We start from the raw sequence: 22,909 nt of genomic DNA, 5'->3' as shown, positions 1-22,909 counted from the left end.
GACATCTAACTGACCTATGTGGTGGCCACTCCTTGGCCCTCAGTTCCTTGCTCTGTCCACTACCCCATGTTTCTCTGTTCCTGAAGGGGAGTGGGTTCCACAAATCCCACCCTGGGTGGGCTGCTATTCCCTGACTGCTGCAGCCCAGAACCCTGACCCCAAAGACAGAGGTGGACAAAGGCTGTGTGGTCCCCAGAGGCTGTCTCGGAATGCCTGGCAGCGGTCGGTGTCGGCACCGCCAAGTGCCAGGAGAGTGGTGAGGGGTGTCGGCAGCCCGGTGCAGCACGGCAGCTCCAGGCACAGGGGAGGGAATGTGGGAAGGACTCTGGAGTTTGATTTTCTCTCCAGTGGGAGGCCTCTGCCTGCTGGCAGCTCACCGTGAGGGTCCTGGAGGCGCGGAACCTGCGCAGGGCTGACCTGTGTGAGTAAATGCCCTGTGCGCTCTGGTGGGAGCAGGGAGGACTGGATCCCATGGGAAGAGCCAAGACGAGCACCCTGGGGCTGGGCTGGGTCACCTGTGGTGACTGTCAGGGTCTTGATAGGAAACTGGCGTGGCCCATGGAGAGGGGTGTGAGGAATGCTTCCTCACAGAGTCTTCCTTAACCTTGGCAGTGAGTGAGGCCGACCCGTACGTGATCCTACAGCTGTCCACCGTGCCTGGAATGAAGTTTAAGACCAAGACGCTCACCGACACCAGTCATCCTGTGTGGAATGAGGCCTTCCATTTCCTTATCCAAAGTCAGGTCAAGGTGAAGGCCGGGGACTCCTGGCCACTTCCCTGTGAACAGGCCGGACCCCCATGCGAGGGTTCCTGGGGTCGAGCATGCTTCCTCCGGGGCTGTCAGAGAAACTCTTAGGAGAAGGGGGTCTCTGTGGCCTGGCCCGTCTGTGCTGTGTGCAAGGGAATGTATGAAAGCATGAACATGGTCCTTTCACCAACTGGCTGTGGGACTGCCTCCCGCAAGCTGGGTTCCTCTCGAAGCCTAGCTATGAAACAGAGACAGTAAGAGCCTCCTCCTGACTGGGTCGTGCTGTGGGGTGAGATGAGACTGTGTGTGGAAGACCGTGGAAGGTCACCAGCACATACCTTAGGGTGCAGCTCAGGGAGCCAGAGAAGCCAAGGAGAGAGACAGAGACACAGACAGAGAGAGAGGAAGAGAGAATTCTTTGACAGACTTTTATGTGTTTTGTTTTGTTTTGTTTTTGTTTTTGTTTTGAGACGGAGTTTGCTCTTATTGCCCAGGCTGGAGTTGAATGGCACAATCTCAGCTTACTGCAACCTCCGCCTCCCAGGTTCAAGGGATTCTCCTGCCTCAGCCTCCCGAGTAGCTGGGATTACAGGCACCCATCACCATATCCAGCTAATTTTTTGTGTTTTTAGTAGAGATGGGGTTTCACCACGTTGGCCAGGCTGGTCTCGAACTCTTGACATCAGGTGATCCACCCACCTCAGCCTCCCAAAGTGCTGGGATAACAGGCATGAGCCACCATGTCCAGCTCAGAATTTTATGTTTGATAAAAACAAAAATTAGAAGGAGGAAATTTGAAATTTAATAAGATTTCCTTATATTTAAGTTTTACAGTTCTTTTTTTTAAGTGCAGAAGAGTGGGGGCATAATAATCTTCTGTGGCTCTAGACATCAAGTAAGGGCTCAACAGAGGTGAGCTACTCTCGCTATGAGCAGGTAAAATGCTAAGTCGCTGTTCTTGGTTCCTAGAATGTTCTGGAACTTAGCATCTATGATGAGGACTCAATCACGGAGGATGACATCTGCTTCAAGGTTCTCTATGATATCTCAGAAGTCCTCCCTGGCAAGCTGCTCCGGAAAACCTTCTCCCAGAGTCCCCAGGTGGGTGGGGAAGTCCCCGTGGGCCGCACTTCTTCTGACTCCAAGCTGAGGAAGTTGCTGTTTCTCCCACCTGTTGGGAGACTGCTGGGGTGAACTCATTCACAGAAAATCTAAACCCCTTCCAGGGATATTTGCATTTTAATAAGCAAGGAGAAGGCTTCGCTTTACAGTTATCAGGCTAAATCACCCAGTGGAGGAATTTTGGCCACCGGTGGCAGGAAGGCTTTGGGAGGTGGAGAACTTCCTAACACCCCTCAAAACACAGCTCAGCATCCATCACTCCTGCTGGTGGTGCCAAGGCCTGCTTTGTGAAGGCCTTACCTGCCTTCCTGCTGCAGCCTGGGGGTGGGGACGGCAGAGTTCGGGGGTCTGGGCCCTCCTCAAGAAAAACAAATGGGTCCTGCACATCATGCCTCCTTTGGCTGTGCTCCTTGTCTTCCCCTTCAGTCTTGCCCAGAGTTGTGGGACCTCCAAGGGAGGGAGACCTGTTCTCTGCAGACTTACTAGCCACAGGCAATGTGGGCAGGTAGCCTCAGTTTCCTCATCTTTAAATTGGAAATAATTGTACTAACGTGCCTCCCTTAGAGACTGCTTGAGAGGATGAGATGACACCTGTAAAAGAACTGTGTCAACTCTGAAGAAATAGGTTGTGCTGATGACTTGCTCATCCTCTCTGATTTCAGGGAGAGGAGGAGTTGGATGTGGAGTTCCTGATGGAAGAAACGTGAGTAATGTCACACAGCCCAGGGAGTGTCTCGGGACTCAGGCTCTGTCTGAGGAAATGGCCCTGACCTAGATCTCCCTGCGGTCAGTCTGCCTGACTGTCCCCCATCTTGTACCTCTGCCAGAGAGGTTGGGTGTGGGGTGGGGCTTCTCAGGGAAATGCAGAGGAAGGCCGATGTTTTCAATGCCTGCTCTCTCCCCTCTCCTCTCCTCCTGCAAAACATCTCCCCTTCCCTCTGAACCTTATCCAGGACCTACAGAGCCCTCAGCATCACCCAGGCAGACCCCACATGGGCGGGAGGGGGAGGTCAATGCAAGAAGCGTTTGCCTTTGCATGGTTTGATTTTTCCAGGTCGGATCGCCCAGAAAACCTCATCACCAACAAAGTCCTTGTGGTAAGCGCTTTCCCCAGGCTTAGGGGAGGGGCCCCAGAGCAGACACCTGGGGAGGGAGGGCAGCTGCCTGGGGTGTGGACCAGCAGCGACAAGGAAGGGGCAGGGCTTCGTGGTAAAACCACCCCTAGCCTTCCAGCCAGGTGGTCACCTGGGGGTGTGGGTCTTGCAGGGGCCTGGAGCTAAGGGGCGCATAGAGAGAGGGGAGGCAGGGCTCTGCCGAGAGGAGGTTCTGGCCCACAGCTGTTGGGGGTGCTTCCAGAAGGTGTTTAGTCACCTGCGGTGAACTCATAGTTTTAGGGACTGACTGAGCGCTTCCCTGGGAAGTGGTGAAGAAATCAGGCAGGCCAGGCCCACTTTCTGGTTGTTCATGTTGAGGTCACCGAGGCTCAGAGGGAGCTCCCAGGGCGGTGTGCTGTCGACCTCGGAGACCGGATCCTAGAGATCGGATCCGGGGCTCAGGCAGTTTCTACTTGGGACGGGGAGAGTCCCCGTCAGCGCTCCTGACCGCGGGCTCACGAAGCTGCAGTGAACAGAAATGGCCGCAAGGGGGCAAGCGGGCGACGCGCTAGAAGCTTTTATCACAGTGTCCCAGACCAGCCACACGGTGTCCCAGACCAGCGGCACAGACCTGGGAGCAGGCGGGTCCAGGGTCACCTAGAGCCCAGCATTTAAGCTCCCAGGGGCTGTTTGATGGGCGGGTATTACTTTTAAAAATACACATGAAAATAAAGTCAAGCCAATGGCACTGCCTCTTAGGAGGTGATGGAGACAACGCAGCAGGTGGGCAAATTCAGTGATTGTGTGGAGCGTGGGTGGCGGGCATCTGCTGGTATGCTTCACAGATAGCACACAGACTCCCTTGGCAAGGCCATGGGGGCCTGGCCTTATCAGTGTCCCCAGTTAGGCCACAGACGACGGCCAGGAGATGTTCTGAGTGTTTCTCCGGCGCCCAGTCCACCCTCCTGTGGACGAGCAGCTCGCTTAGATTATTTGGAGTTGTGGTAGAATATCTCCTCCAGCTCCAAGCCACAGGGAAACAAGAGAAGAAAGAGCTGTATCTGAGGGCTGGGCGCTCTAGGAGGTTTCGGGAATTTGGCAATGCCAGGAGAGCTGGTGGGGAGGTATGGAGCCGGGGTCCACCTGGCTGCTGGGGAGCATCAGCTTCAGCAGCGGCAGAGGATCGTCCATGGGGTGAAGGGCCTCTGCAGCCAAACTCATCCTGAGCCCACACAACTCCACAACTCCTTGTGTGTGTGGTGGATTTGAGACAGTGGGGCTCAGAGGGTTGAGGTTGAGGGGACCTCAGCTTACCCTGCAGAGGCCCCTGCCCATGATGTGGTCTTCCCTAGGCCCGAGAGCTGTCATGCCTGGATGTGCATCTGGACAGCGCAGGTAGCACCACTGTGGTTGCAGGTGAGACCGGCTTGGAACCAGGCCTGGACTCTGCCTGGATGTGGGGGTGAGGAGGATTGCTGGGAAGCCTGCACAGGGCGGGAGGCCAGCAGCAGGATAGAGCGTGCCTCTCCCTTCTCACCAACATGGCACAGAGGCCCATGGGTCTCCTTTGGGCAGGAGGGTCCCCTGACCTGGGGGAGAGCAAGTGGCAGAAGGCAGGAGTCTGGGGCAGGAAGGTTGTGGGCCCCGTGGACTGGGAAGGGCCCTTTTCAGATGGCCCAGGCTCCCGGGCATCCTCTGAGTCCGGGGGGTGGTGCTGCTGTCCCAGGTCCGAGCTAGGGCTCTGGGCTCTTGTTCTCATGCTAACCCACCCACTCTCTCCCTAGATCAGGACAAGTTAGAGCTGGAGCTGGAGTTGAAGGGGTCCTATGAGGACACACAGACATCCTCCCTGGGCACAGCCTCTGCCTTCCGCTTCCACTACATGGCAGCCCTAGAGACAGAGCTGAGTGGGCGCCTGAGGGTAGGTCTTGGCTCTAGACCTCATTTGTAATCCCCAGGCTTGGGCAGCTCCAGCTGCTGCAGGCCCCTCCCTGCTCTCCCTGCCCACCAGGGCCAAGGCCCCTGTGGCCTTGTCAGCCTCCCTAGTTAGGTACCTCACCCTTGGCAGACATGGAGGACCACCAGGGGCCAGAGTGGCCATGGGGTTGCTGCACCATATCAATCTTTGAATCCTCCAGCAGCCCCTCCAGTGATACCCTTAGAATAAGACATGACATCTGTGCCCACAAGGCCATGACATCTGTGCCCACAAGGCACCCGCCCACCTCTGCCGCCTCATTTTGTTCCACACTCCCCCCATGCACGATGCATCAGCCATCCTTGTCTCCTCTCTCATTTCCAACATGCCAGGTGCTCTCCTGTCCCCCACTGGCTCCTTCCAAGACTGCCTCCTCCTCCTCCTCAACATCTTAGCTCAAATGGTGCCTCTTCAGAGGGTCCTCCTTGACCCCTACCTCAAATAAACCCCACGCACTCCACTTTTGGTTGCATTAGAAACTGTCATATCACACCACTTATTTCCTTCACGACATTTACTAACATCAGTTCATTACCCATGTCTTTATAAATTTACACATGCTGTTCAGTGAGAACAATGCCTTTATACTACATAAATGTTAGCTCTTATAATTTTATAGTTATGATACTTATCAATATTATAATATTCTGTATTATCAGGGAGAGACTATGTCTGCCTGGATTACAGTCTAGATACTCAGTAGGGATTTGTTGAATGAATGAATGATGCTTTCCCTCCAGAGCTCCACAAGCAATGTCTGGAATGGGGACAACTCAGCTCGGCGCCTCACTGTGCCCCTGAGGCCTTTGATCGGGAAGGAGGTGACCATGGATGTTCCTGCTCAAGATGTAAGTGGCCTCAACTGGATGGGAAATGACAGTAAGAATGAAGATAAGGCTAGGCTCGGTGGCTTAAGCCTGTAATCCCAGCACTTTGGGAGGCCAAGGCAGGCGGATCACCTGAGGTCAGGAGTTCGAGAACAGCCTGGCCAACATGGGGAAATACTGTCTCTACTGAAAATGCAAAAATTAGCTGGGCATGGTGGCACATACCTGTAATCCCAGCTACTCTGGAGGCTGAGGCAGGAGAATCACTTGAACCCAGGAGGCGGAGGTTGCGGTGAGTCAAGATTGCACCACTGCACTCCAGCCTGAGCAACAAGAGCAAAACTCCATCTTAAAAAAAAAAAAAAAAAAAGAAGATGAAGGGGACCAAGACCCCAGGGGATACCTATGTGCTGCTTAGGGTCTAGGAGGGTCTGAGCAGGGTCTCTGGCTTTGATTTCAGGTCCCAGGAGTGAGGCTGCAGCTCAAGGCAGAGGGCTGGTAAGGGACATTCCCATCTGTGGGGACAGTGAGAGGGGGGCATGCAGGAGGGGAAGGCTGTGGACAAGGGTGGTCCTTGAGATTGGAGGAGGGGCTTCTTTGGCAGCTCGCTGTGGGCTTGGCCAGCCGGTGGCTGAGCTATGCAGGTGTCCCCTGACCCCTGGATCCTCCATTGTCACAGCTCCAAGGAGCTGGCCGTGCACCTGGGCTTCAATCTGTGTGCAGAGGAGCAGGCCTTCCTGAGCAGGAGGAAGCAGGTGGTGGCCAAGGCCCTGAAGCAGGCCCTGCAGCTGGACGGAGACCTGCAGGAGGACGAGGTCTGGGGGTGCAGGGAGATGTGTGTGCAGATATCCTGGACTGGCCATAAGGGAGTACCTGATTCCTGTGCCTCTCCAGAAACTCCAGTCAGTGGAGAGTGGGCATATGTGGGGAGACATGGGAGCGTGGGTGGGCTTTGGGGATCTAACTCCCTTGGGAGCTCCATCCTGGGCTGAGAGCCGTTGCTTCCAGAAGAAGGCTGGACCTAGCTCTGACCCTGACTCTATCAGGCCTCAACCATGTGGGCCCTGCAGACAGGGAGTGGGGCAGGGCTTTGGGTGAGACAGGAGGCAGCTGGCCCCTTTCCTTGTTAATCCAGCCTGTGTCTGTATGTGGTCCAGGTACCCATCGTGGGCATCATGGCCACAGGAGGAGGTGCCCGGGCCATGACCTCGCTCTATGGCCACCTGTTGGCCCTGCAGAAGCTGGGCCTGCTGGACTGTGTGACCTACTTCAGTGGCGTCTCGGGCTCTACGTGGTGAGGATCCGGGGGGACTGGACGGCAGAGATGATCAGGGGCCATAGCGGGGCAGAGTGGACACCAGAGGGACCCTCTGTGTGGGGAGGCCAAGTAGGTGTGAGCAGTGTGATCTGATAGAGCCAAGCAGCTTTCCCACAAGGGAGGAAACAGACGTTTACAGAAGCCCTGCCGTGAGCGAGGCGGTGCAGGAGGTGCGTTCCGGATGTTACTGAAGGGCTATGAGGTAGCTGGCTCAGATGCAGCTGGGTCTGAGTCCCGGCAGCACCACTTACTGGCTGGCTGACCCTGAGCAACTTATCTCCTCTGATTCTCAGTTGACGCAGCTCCAAACAGGGGCAATCATGGCGCACACCACGTGGGACTGGGGTGGGGGGATCACCCAAGTAAAGCACTTAACTTAATGCCCAGCACAGCCAGGAGTTCCTAATTGGTAACTCTTTTTATTGTTCATTGTTATTATTTCATTTAATCTTCACCACACTCGAGGTAGATTCCCTTATTGTCCATTTAAGACTGTGTAGACATTGAGGTCAAAATGCTATTTTTACCTAAAGATAGCATGACCTCCCTACGCCCTCATCGTGCAGCATGACGAGGTGCAGCATCCCGCTGTTAGAGATTCGTTCCTTTGAGTCTTATTGAAATGTGACTTTAAGGAGTAAAAGAAGAGGAAACTCCTCAGAGGAGTTTAGGTGACAGCTGTTGACAAGCACAGTGTGAAAAGGCTTCAGGACAGGACCATGAAGATGGGAGTGGGGTCCAGAACTGGGCTGTCCAGTACAGTAAGCCACTATGGTAGCCAGTAGCCACATGTGGTTATTGACCACTTGAAATGCAGCCAGTCCACATTGAGGTGTGTTATAAATACACAGTGAAGGCCGGGCGCTGTGGCTCATGCCTGTAATCCCAGCACTTTGGGAGTCTGAGGCGGGCAGATCACGAGGTCAGGAGATCGAGACCATCCTGGCTAATACGGTGAATCCCCGTCTCTACTAAAAACACAAAAATTAGCCAGCCATGGCGGTGGGTGCCTGTAGTCCCAGCTGCTGGGGAGGCTGAGGCAGGAGAATGGCGTGAACCCAGGTGGTGGAGCTTGCAGTGAGCTGAGATTGCCCCACTGCACTCCAGCCTGGGCGACAGAGCAAGACTCCGTCTCAAAAAAAAAAAAAAAATACACAGTGAATTTGGAAGACTTAGTTTGAAAACAAAAATAGAAATTACATCAGTAACTGTATTGATTACATGTTGAAATGATAATTTTTTAATATAGCGATTAAATAAAATATTAAAATTAATTTTACAGGCTTGTTATCTTTTTAATGTGCTTACTAGGAAATTTTAAATTCCGTGCGTGGCAAACATTGTATTAATATTGGACAGCGCCGGTCTGGAAGGAGAGACAGCCCTGAGACCCGCTTCCCAGATCGGCCCAGCCTTGGCGGCAGAAGCCACGCGTCAGGAGAAGCTGCAGGGTGGGAAGGAGGGGTTGCAGCGCCCCATGCTGGGCCTCGGGCTCCTACTGTTCTGTCCCCTCGTTCTCCCAGGACAATGGCCCACCTGTACGGGGACCCTGAGTGGTCGCAGAAGGACCTGGAGGAACCTATCCGATATGCCCGGGAGCACCTGGCCAAGAGCAAGCTGGAGGTCTTTTCCCCAGAGCGCCTGGCGAGTTACCGCCGGGAGCTGGAGCTGCGGGCTGAGCAGGGCCACCCCACATCTTTTGTGGACCTGTGGGCGCTAGTGCTGGAGTCCATGCTGCACGGCCAGGTAGGGCGCCTGAGCACGTGGGGAGAAGCGTGTGTGCACCGTGGGGGCAAAGGCAGAGCGCCCGGGCAGCCGACATGCGCATGCGCATTTCCTGCAGCGTGGAAGACCCTGTGTTTTAGTGTCTGCCTGACTTTGGAATGCTGCCTTTCTGAGTTAGCAGATTCTTTAATTAGCTGCTATAAAACAGAAATTTCTGGATCTCCCAAAAGCTGGGAATGAGTCAGTGTCAAAGTCAGTCAAGCAAACAAACCTTTTGTTTTGAGTGGGTAAGATTGCTAGAACCATTTTTATTTATCCTGCAATATGAAACGTACTGTTCTTCTTCATCTTCAGGGTGGTGTTAAAAGCACAAACTCTGGAACCAGATTGCCTGAGTTCTAACCCCACTATCTCTTTCTAGCTGTGTGTCCTTAGGCAAGTTATTTAACTTCTCTGTATGTCCGTTTTCTGATCCGTACAATGGGGATAACAACGGTTCTTAAGTTATAGAGCTGTTCGGAATACTCAGTGATACCTCAGCATAGAATAAGCATGAAGTGTCAGCTATTTTTCTTTATTCTAACAGCATCAAGACAAAACTAAACATTCATTTTTTAAAAACATTACAGTGCTCCTTGAGGGAAAGCTTGGTAAGTTAACTGCTGAACTTTACACTGATACAATTATTAAAATCAGCTATTTTTTCACACTATTGTTTTACCGCACATAACTATCTGAACAAAGTTTCAAAAGCATTTGAAACAATGAAAAGACAAAATGTAAGGAAAATATTAGTAGCAGAAGGACTCATCTTTATCTTTGGGTCAGGAGTTTGATCAAGTATGATTATCATGGGAGAGGACAAAGAAAAATTGGTTAATGGGTATAAAAATAAATTTATATAGAAGGAATTTAAAAAGAATGATTATCATGTAAACTAACCAAAAATGAATTTGCCTTGAAATTTTTTCTTTAAATATTTTTCTTACTGATTAAGTACAACACTGCTTAGAAACTGCCATCCTTATTTTTTGTATTAGCTATAAATATTTATTATGCAAATCTCAATCTTTACTTATTATGAAACTTCACACCTAAGACATTGAATAAACCATAATGACATAATGAATATGCATGACCTTACCAACCAGCCTATGAAATGAAATGTTACAGATACAGTTAAAGCCCTTTGTATTCCCTCCCCAGTCCTATTTCCCTCCTGCCCCCAGGGGCAAACACCATCCTGAATTTAGGTTTATCATCATTTTGCAGGGCAAGGGAGCCTCAAAACTGGGGTTCCACCCATGGAGGTTCTTGGCTTCCCCCAGGAAGAAATTCAAGGGCTAGCTGGTGGTAGAAAAACAGCTTTATCAAGGGCACAGTGTTACAGCTCTGTGACTGCTCCTGCAGAGCAGGGCACCCATCAGCCATGTGTCCAGAGCAGCATCCCAGGGGCAGTTCCACAGTCACATTTATACCCATTTTTAATTACATGCAAATTAAGGAGTAGGTTATTCAGAAATTTCTAGAAAAAGGGTGGTAACTTCCAGGTTGTTGCCGGGGAATGAGTAAACTGTCATGATACTGGTGAGCATGTCTTATGGAGAGGTGCTTTCAGCCCTTCCCTGTTTCAGCCAGTCTCCAATCTGGTTCCAGAGTTGAGCCCCGCCTCCTATCTCATTCCTGTCTCAGAGATTAGACCCTCCTCCTTAATCTTAACAGGGCTGCAGAAGGGTGAAAATCTGTCTTCTGTAACTGCTTCCTGCTTATGTTATGGGCGTAGGCCCTGGCCAAGCACCAGAGGAGTAAAAATCTCTGGATACGCGACCTAAGGGGCCCGTAGGCAGAACACTTTAATTCTCCTGGTCAGTAGGCAAGATGGATTGGAAGCCTTGTACCAGCATTGACTTTACCTGGAACTACTGTAATCTAAAAGACACAAACTTTACTAAGAGGTTAATCAAGCAAGGGCCAAAGATTAATAATAAAAAGATAGCTCTCAAAGGTTCTAGGAGAGGTAAGAACAAGGTGAGACTTGGGAAGGCATTTTTGATTATGTAACCAGGGCACTGATCCCAACTATATCTGTTGATGTGATGTATCACACTTATTGATTTGTGTATGTTGAACTATCCTTGCATTCCTGGGATGGATTCCACTTGATCAATGGTGAATAATCTTTTTGATATGTTGCTGAATTTGGTATGATAGTATTTTGTCGAGAACTTTTCATCTATGTTCATCAGGGATCTTGGCCTGTAGGTTTCTTTTTTTGTTTGTGTCCTTATCTGGCTTTGGTATCAATGTAGTCCTGGCCTTGGATAATGACTTTAGAAGTATTCTCTCCTCTTGAATTTTTTCGAATAGTTTGAGTAGAATTGGTATTAGTTCTTTAAATGTTTGGTGGAATTCAGCAGTGAAGCCATCAGGTCCTTGACTTACCTTTAATGGGTGACATTTTATTACTGGTTCAATCTCATTGCTTGTTATTGGTCTGTTCAGCTTTTCTATTTCTTCATGGTTCAATCTTGGTAGGTTGAATGTGTCCAGGAATTTATCTATTTCTTCCAGGTTTTCCAGTTCACAAATTTTAACATATATATCCTTAAGAAAAATATGATACTATTTGCATGAACAATTTTGTACAAGTCTCCTTGTACACCTGCATTAGAGATTCTCTAAGCCTCCAAGATACATACCCAGTAGTTAAATTGTTGGGCTACTGGGTTTGTGCACCTTCAACTTTCCTACCTATTGCCAAACCATTCTCCAAAGGAGTTGTGTTAATTCACACTCCCACTACCAGTGTATAATAGTTGCTTTTTCTCTGTATCTTGGGCAGACTTTTAAATTTTTGTTTAACTATGGGGTGTGAAAGGAACATTTATCATTTAGCATTTCTTTGAATTTTAGTTAGACAGTTTATGTTTTTAAGTATATTTATCATTTGCGCTTCCTCTTCCATGAATTACCTATTCAAACCCCTTTTCATTTTCCTGTTTAATTTGTCTTTTTCATATTTTTTGCAGGAATTCTTTATATATTTTTGATGTGAACCCTCATCAGTTCTAATGGTTTTAATGCATAATTTTAGTATAATATAATTTATCATTCTCCTTTATGGTTTGTATTTTGGGGAGTCTTCCTTTTCCCTCCCCCAAAGTTATAAAATATCTTTCTATATATTCTTATAAAATTTTTAAAAGATTTATTTCTTATTAATAGGACTTTAATCCACCCAGAATTTTTCTCCAGGTATCATGTGGCTAGGGATCCAACTTTGTTTTTTCTCATGTTAATAACACATTTTCCCAGTCTCATCTACTGAATTTTTTCTCCACTGATCTGCATTGCTAGTTTTGTCATATATCAGGTTTCATATATTTTTCATATATTTATATTCCCGGGACTCTTCCTGAGTGCCCTATTCTGTTCCGACAGGACAGATTCTCTATCCCTATGCCAATAGCACACTGACTAAAGTTTTGTGATAAATCTTGGTGTCTGATAGGCCAAGTTACCAGTCCACTTGAATTCTTCTTCAGTATTCTCTTGGTTGTACTTGCCCCTTTGCTGTTTCCTTCCTTCCTTCCTTCCTTCCTTCCTTCCTTCCTTCCTTCCTTCCTTCCTTCCTTCCTTCCTTCCTTCCTTCCTTCCTTCCCTCCCTCCCCTCCCCTCCTCTCCCTCCCTCCTTCCTTCCCTCTCCCTCCCTCCCTCCCTTCTTTTCCTCAGAGTCTTGCTCTGTCACCCAGGCTGGAGTGCAGTGGCACAATCTCAGCTCACTGCAACCTCTTCCTCCTGGGTTCAAGTGATTCTTGTGCCTCAGCCTTCCACGCACCTGGGACTACAGGCATACACCACCATGCCCGGCAAATTTTTGTATTTTTAGTAGAGATGGTTTTTCACCACTTTGCCCTGGCTGGCCTTCAACTCCTGGCCTTGAGTGATCCACCTGTTTCAGCCTCCCAAAGTGCTGGGATTACAGGTGTGAGCCACTACACCTGGCCTGCTGTTCTAATTATATGATAGAATCACCTAGTCATGTTTTGTGACAAATGTTGTTGGGATTTTTATTGAAATGGCATTGAATTTATAAAGCCAACATAATTACTAGAAACATTTTCATTTTATCACTATGTGCTATGTAGTCTTTGGATCTACTGTTTAAGTTCATATTCAGTTTTGATGGTGTTGTGTTTTAATAACTGACTTTCCTGCTGGGTGGCAGCAGTTAGTTATTATAGAATGGGAGAAGCTTGTTTTAACAGTTCCCTTTACAAGGTGCTAGAAAATGCAGTTTGATTCTAGGCTATACAGCAGACTTTTATTTAATTACCATTGGATCCTCCAGTAATGACTTAATGCATAGTTTTGTATGTAAGCTTTATAGACATTTTTAGAAGACAATTTTTTAATTGTTCACAAAAATAGAAATGCTTGTGGTATTATTAGATACCTATATATTCTTAAAAATGAACCTGAACAACATAGACCCCGTCTCTACAAAAAATTTAAAAATTAGCTGGGCGTGGTGGCACACCCCTATAGTCCCAGGTACTCAGGAGGCTAATGCGGGAGGATCGCTTGAACCTGGGAGGTTGAGGCTGCAGTGAGCTGTAATCATGTAATCATGCCACTGCATTCCAGCCTGGGCTTTAGAGTGAGACTCTATCTCAAAAAAAGCACCTATGCGGCCGGGCGCGGTGGCTCAAGCCTGTAATCCCAGCACTTTGGGAGGCCGAGGCGGGTGGATCACGAGGTCAGGAGATCGAGACCATCGTGGCTAACACCGTGAAACCCTGTCTCTACTAAAAAATACAAAAAACTAGCCGGGCGTGGTGGCAGGCGCCTGTAGTCCCAGCTACTCGGAGGCTGAGGCAGGAGAATGGCGTGAACCTGGGAGGCGGAGCTTGCAGTGAGCCGAGATCGCGCCACTGCACTCCAGCCTGGGTGACACAGCGAGACTCCATCTCAAAAAAAAAAAAGCACCTATGCTATTTTTAAAATTTTGTCCCAATAGGAAAGGTTTTCAATTTATTGTTTTTTTCTTCTGTTTATCATACCTTACCTCTTAAAGCTAACATTCATTGTAGACTTTATAAAATAATGTTTTATTCAGGCAATTTTAGTGTCTATTTCTAATTTTTTAAAGATGTTAGATAAAAACAGGTATTTATTTCCTCTATAATGTAATAATCTAAAGTACCAAAAGTCACTTTACAATGTCAGAAAATATAACTCCATTTATGACAAATCACAATTTCATTAATATTAATGAATATCATACCCTGAAACTTTGCTCAGAATGACTTTATTAGCCTACATACATCTTTAATATTGATTAGGTTTTTATAAAAACCCACTCATAAAATACACTAGCTATAATCAGTGCTTCTCAAACTCTCATCTCTTTGAAACTTTTTTCTTCAGTCTTTTGCTGGCAAGTACCGAACTGCTTAGAAGCTGCTCATCATTCCTCAAGGAGAAACTCAGAGTGGTTCTCTTATCCTTTCCTGAGTTAAGAGCTGACACACTTGCCTTCCATTTAGTCTGCATTGCCAGTACTGCACCAAGCTCCAGCGTTTCCTATGGGACCCTCGAATCATCAGAACGGTGTTCTGCAGGGTTGGGGTTACTCACTTGGAAACTGGGGGGTTAGAGACTGAGAGTCCTGCTGCAGCTTACTGGTGAGCCATTAGATATACTGGGTGGGTGCTGTTTCAGTAGATACAGGGGTGTGCTGATCTTTTTCCAGAACTTTCCCTAGGGCATAAATTGTGCAACTGTAGTAAAAGGACACATTTTCCCTCATCCTATGTATCAAAAGAGCAACAGAGTTTCTAAATAAAAAGATTTTGAGAAGGGATCACATACACACATTTGTACCTAAGGACTGACTTGTCCATACACCACCACCATCCATGGCAGGGGATTGAGCCCTATTTAGAGATTTCCTGCAAATTCCCTATAACTCATACTGGGGACCGTTGAAGAATGGGGTGGAAAAACGACTGGTTGACACATGAGTGTTCTCGTCAGGGACAGATGAGCTGCCAGCGAGGAGGACACACACACTGGGTGTGTTGGGTTTTGCCATGGATGTGGGAGAGGGACCCTCCTTGAGTAGGCTGGGTAGGAATCCTCACACCTGGCTGGCCATCAGGATCATCTGCGGGTTTTTAAAAGGCAAACTCCAAAGTGACTTGTGACAGGCTGATTCTCAGTGGAGACCCAGAGGTCCGCATGCTTCACATGCTCTCACATGTACACATTCACTGAGTCAATCTGATGATAAGGGCTGCTGTGGCAGGTTGGGAGCGTCTAGAACTAGACACTCTTCAGCTTGGAGAGCCCAAAGGAAGGATGACATGTACTGGTACATGTACTGCCCAGTACAAACAGCTCAGGGCTGAAGGCATCAACCTCAGCTCTGGCGGCAGAATCCTTCCCAAGGTGGTGCTCCCGGCAGGCAGCACCATTAGCCTTGCTGGTGCTTGGGAAGAGCTCCATTTGCAACTCTAGTTCAGCATAGAATGAGGTCTTTCTGTTCCCCCACAATTCAGGGAGGCTCTGTGGAGGCTCCCCCAAAAGGCAAGCTATAGTCGTTGCCATCAAAGAACTTGGGCCGTGGATGGTGGTGCCTCATGCCGGTAATCCCAGCACTTTGAGAGGCCAAGGCAGATGGATTGCTTGAGCTCAGGAATTTGAGACCAGCCTGGGCAACATGGTGTAACTCCATCTCTACAAAAAATACAAAAATTAGCCAAATGTAACTTGTAGTCCCAGCTACTCTACTCAGGAGGCTGAGGTGGGAGGATCACTTGGGCCTGGGAGGCGGAGGTTGCAGTGAGCCAAGACTGCATCACTGCACTCCAGCCTGGGTGAGAGAGTGAAACCCTATCTCAAAATAAGATAAAACAAAGACAGAGCTTGGAGCTCTATTGAAGAGGAAATTAAGAACAGAAGGCAAGAATAAACAACGGGGTATAACCTCATGCTGTGCAAAGCCAGAAATAAGAGGGACAATAAGGGGGAGGCAAGGATGTAAGGAAAGCATTCGGGAGGGGCTGAAACTTGAACTGCATTAAGGAGAAGCTAGAAGAGGAGGCAATCCATCCCTGGCATAGGCTTCGGTATATGCTAAAAGGGCATTGCTGTGTCCTTTCTGCGAAGCAATGCATGTATATGTGCATGTGTCCTTGTGTCTGTGTGTCAGTATCCACACCCACTTCACCCTTAAACCCACGAAGATGGGCCTGGAAGCACTGCTGGCATTGTAGTCCCTGTGAATGGCCCTCGCTGGAGATTGACAGTGCACAGCCTGCATGCTCTGTCCAGCGACCCTGCATCTGGGGCTGGTCGGAACACGGGGGCACGAGTGGGAACTGACCCACATATGGTCCCCAGATCCCACGGGAGGAGGTGCCTCCTCACCCCCAGCCTGGTCCCCCATCCTGCCCCCGTCCTGGTGGAGCCGCTGTCTCCAGGACACTCCCAGCCTCACTTAGGCTCTGATGCCCTCTGGCCCCAGGTGATGGATCAGAAGCTGTCAGGACAGAGAGCCGCCCTGGAACGGGGTCAGAACCCTCTGCCCCTCTACCTGAGCCTCAATGTCAAAGAGAACAATCTGGAGACGCTGGACTTCAAGGGTATGGTTCTACCCACTCCCCCTTCCTCATACTCCACCCTCCAAATCCTCTGTACCCCGAGAGTCCCCAGAGAGTTCACACTGGAAGCTCTGCACAGATTGCCCAACCTTCCTGAGTCCTGAGGGACTCAGGGCCGCTCTCTGTGTTTGGCAGTAGGGAGTGCTTGAGGGTGTGGACCAAGGGCTGGGAAGGGTGTGGTCAGCCCAAGAGTGCACATTGCTTACATCTGCTGCATTGGCGTCAGGCACAGCGAGGCTCGGGCCTGCTGGGGGCAGGGGTAGTATCTTTGGCCAGACCTGGGGCTTCTGTAATCCACTCCCCTCACACTCCTGCCTCTCCCTCCCACCCCATTAGAGTGGGTTGAGTTCTCCCCCTATGAGGTCGGGTTCCTGAAGTACGGAGCCTTCGTCCCTCCTGAGCTCTTCGGCTCCAAGTTCTTCATGGGACGGCTGATGAGGAGGATCCCGGAGCCCCGGATCTGCTTTCTGGAAGGTGAGAGTGGTGGCTCTGAAGGCCCTGGGCAGCCCTAGGCCAGGCGTCTGAATGGACATGGGTCCTGTAGCTCAGGTGGGGCAGAACCTCAGGATGAGGGGGAGGGGTAGGTGGCGGGGGGCGGTACACGGTAGGGGCAGCCCTCTCCCCACTCCCATTTTCCATCAGCACCCGAGGGTGGGGCCGCTGGCTGAGGCCTGAGGCTGACCTCTCTTGGGGTTCCCTCAGCCATCTGGAGCAACGTTTTCTCCCTGAACCTGCTGGACGCCTGGTATGACCTCACCAGCTCTGGGGAGTCCTGGAAACAGCACATCAAGGACAAGACCAGGAGCTTAGGTGGGAAGGGTGGGGGCACTGAGGGGCCTGGGATGATGCTGTTCCTTCAGACTCTGCTTGCCGTGTGCGGTGTCTGAGGGGAAGAAGTGAGGGGAAGAAGGGTCCAATGTCTGTTTCTCTGGCTTCAGAGAAGGAGCCCCTGACCTCCTTGGAGACCTCGTGGCTGGAGGCCTCATGGCTGCAGCCGGGCACGGCGCTGGCCCAGGCATTTAAAGGGTTCCTGACCGGCAGGCCCCTCCACCAGTGTAGCCCCAACTTCCTCCAGGGCCTCCAGCTACACCAGGACTACTGCAGCCACAAAGGCTTCTCCACCTGGGCAGGTCAGGGCCGCGGCCAGGGGTCCTTAGGTCACAAGGTTGGGCCTCTGGGTGGTGTGGCAGGGACTGGCCGAAGCCTAGGAGGTCAGCATCCATTTCTGGGGTATGGCCTGGAGAAGATCCTCTTGGAAGGTCCTGGGGAAGGACTGGTGGCATTCAGGGAGTGACCCAGAGGAGAGAAGGGGACATGGATGACCTGTGGCAGGGTGGTGGCCCCTGACCATCCTGCAATTCCTACCAGACTGCCAGCTTGACTCCACGCCCAGCCAGCTGACTCCCCAGGAGCCCCAGCTCTGCCTGGTGGACGCTGGCTACTTCATCAACACCAGCTGTCCCTCCATGTTCCGGCCGGGCCGCAGGCTGGACCTCATCCTCTCCTTCGACTACTCTCTATCTGCGCCCTTTGAGGTACGCTGGTCACCCCAGGGGAACCCCTCTGCCCAGCCAGGCCAAGCTCCAGAGGCAGACAGCAGGGCCACTGACCTACTGCCCCACACCGCCTGGGTCCCGAAGGGAAGGAGGGGTGTCAGGCCTTGATCTGCTGGCTCCTGCCAGGGTCCTCAGGTGGGAAGGGCTGTGGTGGTGCAGGGGCCTTGGGCTCCCAGGCCAGGTGAACAGGGAGGGAACTCCCCACACCTCCTCCAAAGAACAGCTGGACAGAGCAGAGAGGAGACCCTCGCATCTCCATGTCCATCCCCCACACCTCCCCTGAGACGCCGTGCAAATGCAGGTCCCCTCCCGGCTCCAGGATTTGAACAATCCAGCAATAGCAATCCAGAGTTGGAGTTTGGGGGGCTGGGGGTGGGTCTGTACCCCACCTAGAGATTTTAACCAAGCAACATTGCAGGCCACCAGAGTCCTTGGACTCCCCCTGGGTCTCCCTCCGAGTCACTCTGCAGCTTGGCCTGACCACTGACAGGACAGAGCCAGGCCGTTGTCTTGACACAGGCAGCTGGTGTGTGCTGGAACTGGCCCAGCACTGACCTGGGCCGGGCTGGTTCTCTCCGGGCCACCCTCTCCCCACCAGGCGCTGCAGCAGACAGAGCTGTACTGCCGGGCCCGGGGGCTGCCCTTCCCCCGGGTGGAACCCAGCCCTCAGGACCACCAGCAGCCAAGGGAGTGCCACCTCTTCTCAGACCCTGCCTGCCCCGAGGCCCCGATCCTGCTGCATTTCCCGCTGGTCAATGCCTCCTTCAAGGACCACTCAGCTCCCGGTGAGGCATCCCCTCCCAAGCACCCAGGCTGTCTGGCCCCTCAGAGGCCTGCCCTGGGCCCCCCGCCGCCCAGCAGAGGGAAGGGAAGTGAGTCTGCCAGGAGAAGGCTTCAGGACAGGCCCATCCAGGCCCACCCAGACCTTAGAGCCCACCCTGGCCTCCTCGCTGATGCCCTCATCCCGGCAGGCCCTCTGTTTGCAGGGTCACTATGCAGTGGTCCCCTTTGTCATGACGCCGGGCTCCTGCGGCCTTCCACCTGCCCTAGTGCCCCCAGCTGCCCGGGGCTCCTCTGCTTTCCCGCTCTGTGGGAAACTCAGTCGGCCTCTCCATCATCCTTCCCCAGCCCAGGCTGGGCCCCTTCTCAAGGAGATGGGCCTCTCCTCAGGGGCTCCCGAAATTTAAACCCCCATCACATTCCTTCTTATCCTCTCTTCTCACCAACTGGTCAGAATTTTATTTCCTTCTGGTGGGAAAAACTCATTGCCGTCTTTGTGCGATATTCCCAGCTTCCGGTTCCCACCATCATTCTAGATCTCCCAGCTTTCCTCTGAACATGCTCAGCCCACATCTGAGAATTCTAAAGAACCTTCATCTCTCAGCAAGTTCTCGCTGCCCCCTTGCTTCCACTGTGAGTCCTAAGAATCTGTTCACAAACCCAGTTGACTTCCCTCTTCTGGCTGTTTCCACCTTGCCTCGAAGAAATGTACAGACATGTGGGGCTGCCAGAATAGCCTAAGGAGTGTCACGCTGCAAGGCAACAAAATATGAAATTGTATTTTCTACCACCAAATAGTATCCTTCCAAAAAGCACCCTGCCACCCACACTTACATCCCTGGGCAAAGGACACAGATTGCTGGGAGGAAAGCAGGGGCTCCTCCAGTGGGGGCAGCCCTCCCTGTGCGCTGCTGCCAGGCTGTGGAGACCCCGGCGTTCTGCTCCTGACACCCCTCTCACCCCTGGGCAGGTGTCCAGCGCAGCCCCGCAGAGCTCCAGGCTGGCCAAGTGAATCTCACTGGGGCTACCTCCCCGTACGCCCTGTCCAACATGACCTACAAGGAGGAAGACTTCGAGCGCCTGCTACGGCTCAGCGACTACAACGTGCAGACCAGCCAGGGTGCCATCCTGCAGGCCCTGAGGACCGCACTGAAGCACCGGGCCCTAGAGGCGAGGCCTCCAGGGGCACAGACCTGAGGCTGCTCAGAGCCCCCAGGACCCTGAGGGCCACAATCTGACCCTCCAGGGCCTGCGGGCATAACCTGATCTGCAGCTGGGCTCAGCCACAGGCCTTCCCGGCTGGAGTTCTAGGCACTCCCAGGCCTGGGTGACCTCTGCAGCTGGTCTCACTGCCCAGAGGGAACTGCATCCAGTGCAGAGTTCTCCCTTACGTTCATGGCTGGCTTGAGAAGAGTTGAAAATAACTTCGCCAGGCCAGTGTGTGGAACAGCTGGTCCAACCAGGCAGACTTTCACACCACAATTACTTCCATGCCTGAGCAGAATAGATTTGAGGTGCAAGCTAGAGGCGGCAGATCAGGAGTAGGAAGAGGAAGGACAGGGGATGCCTGACCTGACAGGTGGCTTCAGGCCTCAGGAATCACAAGATATCCTGAATACATTGCCTCCCCATCTTCTTCCTGCTCCTCATCCTCCTCCTCCTCTCCTTGTCCTTCTCCTCTTTCTCCTCCTGCTTTCAGTATGCAAGTCTTATACTTGTTTAAATTTATTCCTAAATATTTTATTCTTGTTTATAAGTGGAGTTATTTTCTTAATTTCATTTTAGATTATTCATTGCTATTTTATAGAAATACAATGGATTTTTAAATATTGATCTTGTATTCCACAGTGTTGCTGAAGTTGTTTACCGGCTCTAGTACTTTTGCAGATTTCTTAAAATTTTCTGTAGACAGATCATGCCATCTTCAAATAGAGATGGTTTTACTTCTTCCTTTCTGATCCGAATGCCTTTTATTTATTTTTCCCAATTGCCCTGACCAGTGCAATGATGAATACACGTTTCAAGAGCAGACATCTTGTCTCGTTCCTGACACTGAGAGGAGAGCATACGTCTCTCACCATTTAGTGTGATTTTTAACTGTGGGTTTTTCTTAGACATCCTTTATCAGGTTGAGAAAGTTCTCTTTTATTTCTAGTTTATTGAGTGTTTTATGATGAAAGGGTGTTAGGTTTTGTCAACTGATTTTTCTGTGTATATGGGCATGATCATGTGGTTTTGTCCTGTATTTTATTAATGTACTCTATTGCATTAATTGGTTTTTGGATATTAAACCAACTTTGCATTCCTGGGGCAGTTTCCATTTGATTATGGTATGTAAACCTTTTTTTTTTTTTTTTTTTTAGATAGAATCTCATCATACTCTGTTACCCAGGCTGAGTTCAATGGTGCAATCATGGCTCACTGCATCCTCAACTTCCTGGGCTCAAGTGATCCTTCCACTTCAGCCTCCCAAGTAGCTGGGACTACAGGCATGTAACACCATACTTGGCTAAATTTGAAAAAAAAATTTTTGTAGAGATGAGGTCTCACCAAGTTGCCCAGGCTGGTCTTGAATTCGTGAACTCAAGCAGTCCTCTTGCCTCAGCCTCCCAAAGTGCTGGGATTACAGGCATGAGCCACAACAGCCAGCTGCTGGCACATTTCTTACCTCCCTCATGCAAGGGTGCATGCACACGTGTACACACACACACACACACACACACCTGGCCCCAGGTGGGGGTTGCAGTGGGAGCTTCGGGACAGATCTTGGCTCAGGGACTGCCCTCATCTGATGTCCTCGCTCAGCTTCCTTCCCTGTGCCTCTTCTGCATTTGGCTTTATTTTGATTCTTCACTTTTTCCATTTTATCACAGACTTTGATTTTTTTTAACAATGATATGGGAATTGACTGGCTGTTGTGTTTTATTTTATGCTGGGCATTTTACATTATTCCCCTTAATTCTCACAGCTGCCTAATGTGTTAGGTAGAATTACCGTCTCCGTGTTATCAGTAATGAAACTCAGGGGTGGGAAAGGAACAGAACAAAGCATCCTGTGACTCGTCTGCTGGGCCCGGTGTCTGCCTGATGCACACAAACTTCACAGAGCACCCGTGTCAGGCAGGGTCACCGTGCCCCCATGATGCAGCAGGACAGAATCAAGGCCACTCCATAAATATGCCTGAGCATGGACAAAAAAACGAGGTCACCGTGAAACCACAAAAATGGCCAAACAGTGCCCTCTCCTGTTTCACACGAGAGACTGCTGTTTCCCTGCCAGGCTTTTCGTACCTCCCCTGTTCTTCCACCTCCTGGATACAAATTGTGAAGATCCCCAATTGTAGACTCACCCCACTCCCCAACAGCACCCAATCCAGAGCAACACTTTGCTTCCTTGAACATTTCCTAATATCACTCCTACAAACGCCCAAATCTTTCAATAAGCACCCCCTCACCCCCACAACACACTTACTGAGACTCTGCGCTGCCCCCTAGTGTGCAGTCTTCTTAGTGCAGTGGGTACCAACTAACTCAAATTTGCTTGACTGCGGGGCTGTTCTTGATGGCCTCTGGCCGGTAGGCGTCCACAGGGATTAAGTAACTTGCTAACCTCAAAGGTGGCGGATCCAGGACTGGAGCTTCTGACAGCCACACCACTCTGCGTCTTTGGTCACTGACTTTGTTGCATGCCCTATTCACAGTTTAGAATTAACCTCACCCAAAGAGAGGTCCAGCCTCTGCCCTTGGCTAGTGGGAGGTGACCTGTGGGTCCTGGAATGTCCTGTCTGACAGGAGTGTCTTTGTTTGCTGGGGGGCTTTGGAGACTAAAGGTCCATCACACAGGCAGCATCTGATCAAGCCTCAGTAAAGCCTCTGGGCACCAAAAGCTCAGGTAGACTTTCTTCGTGGACAACGCCCTGTGCGTATCCTCACACATTGTGGCCCAGAGGAGGCAATGCTGTCCAGAACCCCAAAGGGAGAGGACGCCTCCCTGGAAGCTTGCGACTGGACCCCTCCCAGATTCTGCCCTAAGTGCTTCTTCCTTTGGCTGATTTTCATTTGTATCTTTTCATGATCATAAAACTGTAATCATA

General features: G+C 50.7%; 1 protein-coding gene across 2 annotated transcripts; it reads left to right on the top strand.

Annotated features, from left to right (window-relative positions):
* Positions 1–341: 341 nt before the first annotated feature.
* PLA2G4D (phospholipase A2 group IVD) lies at positions 342–21,125 on the top strand. 2 transcript variants are annotated; one of them, XM_038010285.2, is made up of 18 exons: positions 522–749; positions 1,719–1,850; positions 2,534–2,574; positions 2,926–2,968; positions 4,318–4,381; positions 4,750–4,886; positions 5,684–5,791; positions 6,231–6,268; positions 6,450–6,585; positions 6,928–7,064; positions 8,612–8,834; positions 16,345–16,462; positions 16,817–16,954; positions 17,183–17,290; positions 17,419–17,610; positions 17,849–18,015; positions 18,635–18,821; positions 19,787–21,125. In XM_038010285.2, exons 1-18 carry the CDS (start codon positions 663–665, stop codon positions 20,011–20,013), a joined length of 2,283 nt encoding a protein of 760 aa, XP_037866213.2. In that variant the 5' UTR covers positions 522–662; the 3' UTR covers positions 20,014–21,125. The 2 variants fall into 2 exon arrangements, with proteins under 2 accessions (XP_072868177.1, XP_037866213.2); XM_073012076.1 differs by lacking the exons at positions 18,635–18,821; positions 19,787–21,125 and adding an exon at positions 342–421 and having other exon boundaries at positions 613–749; positions 17,849–18,622.
* Positions 21,126–22,909: the final 1,784 nt, after the last annotated feature.

Source organism: Chlorocebus sabaeus, chromosome 26 (assembly GCF_047675955.1).
Source record: "Chlorocebus sabaeus isolate Y175 chromosome 26, mChlSab1.0.hap1, whole genome shotgun sequence".
NCBI lineage: Eukaryota > Metazoa > Chordata > Mammalia > Primates > Cercopithecidae > Chlorocebus > Chlorocebus sabaeus.
The sequence above is the reverse complement of the archived record's forward strand: the minus strand, read 5'-3'. Positions and strand labels throughout refer to the sequence as shown.

Excerpts from the sequence above, each read along its gene's own strand:
- PLA2G4D (XM_038010285.2), top strand. The coding sequence starts at position 663 with ATGAAGTTTAAGACCAAGACGCTCACCGACACCAGTCATCCTGTGTGG. Across the intron at positions 750-1,718 it reads TTATCCAAAGTCAGGTCAAG|AATGTTCTGGAACTTAGCAT; the intron begins GTGAAGGCCGGG and ends CTTGGTTCCTAG. Across the intron at positions 16,955-17,182 it reads CCGGATCTGCTTTCTGGAAG|CCATCTGGAGCAACGTTTTC; the intron begins GTGAGAGTGGTG and ends GGGTTCCCTCAG.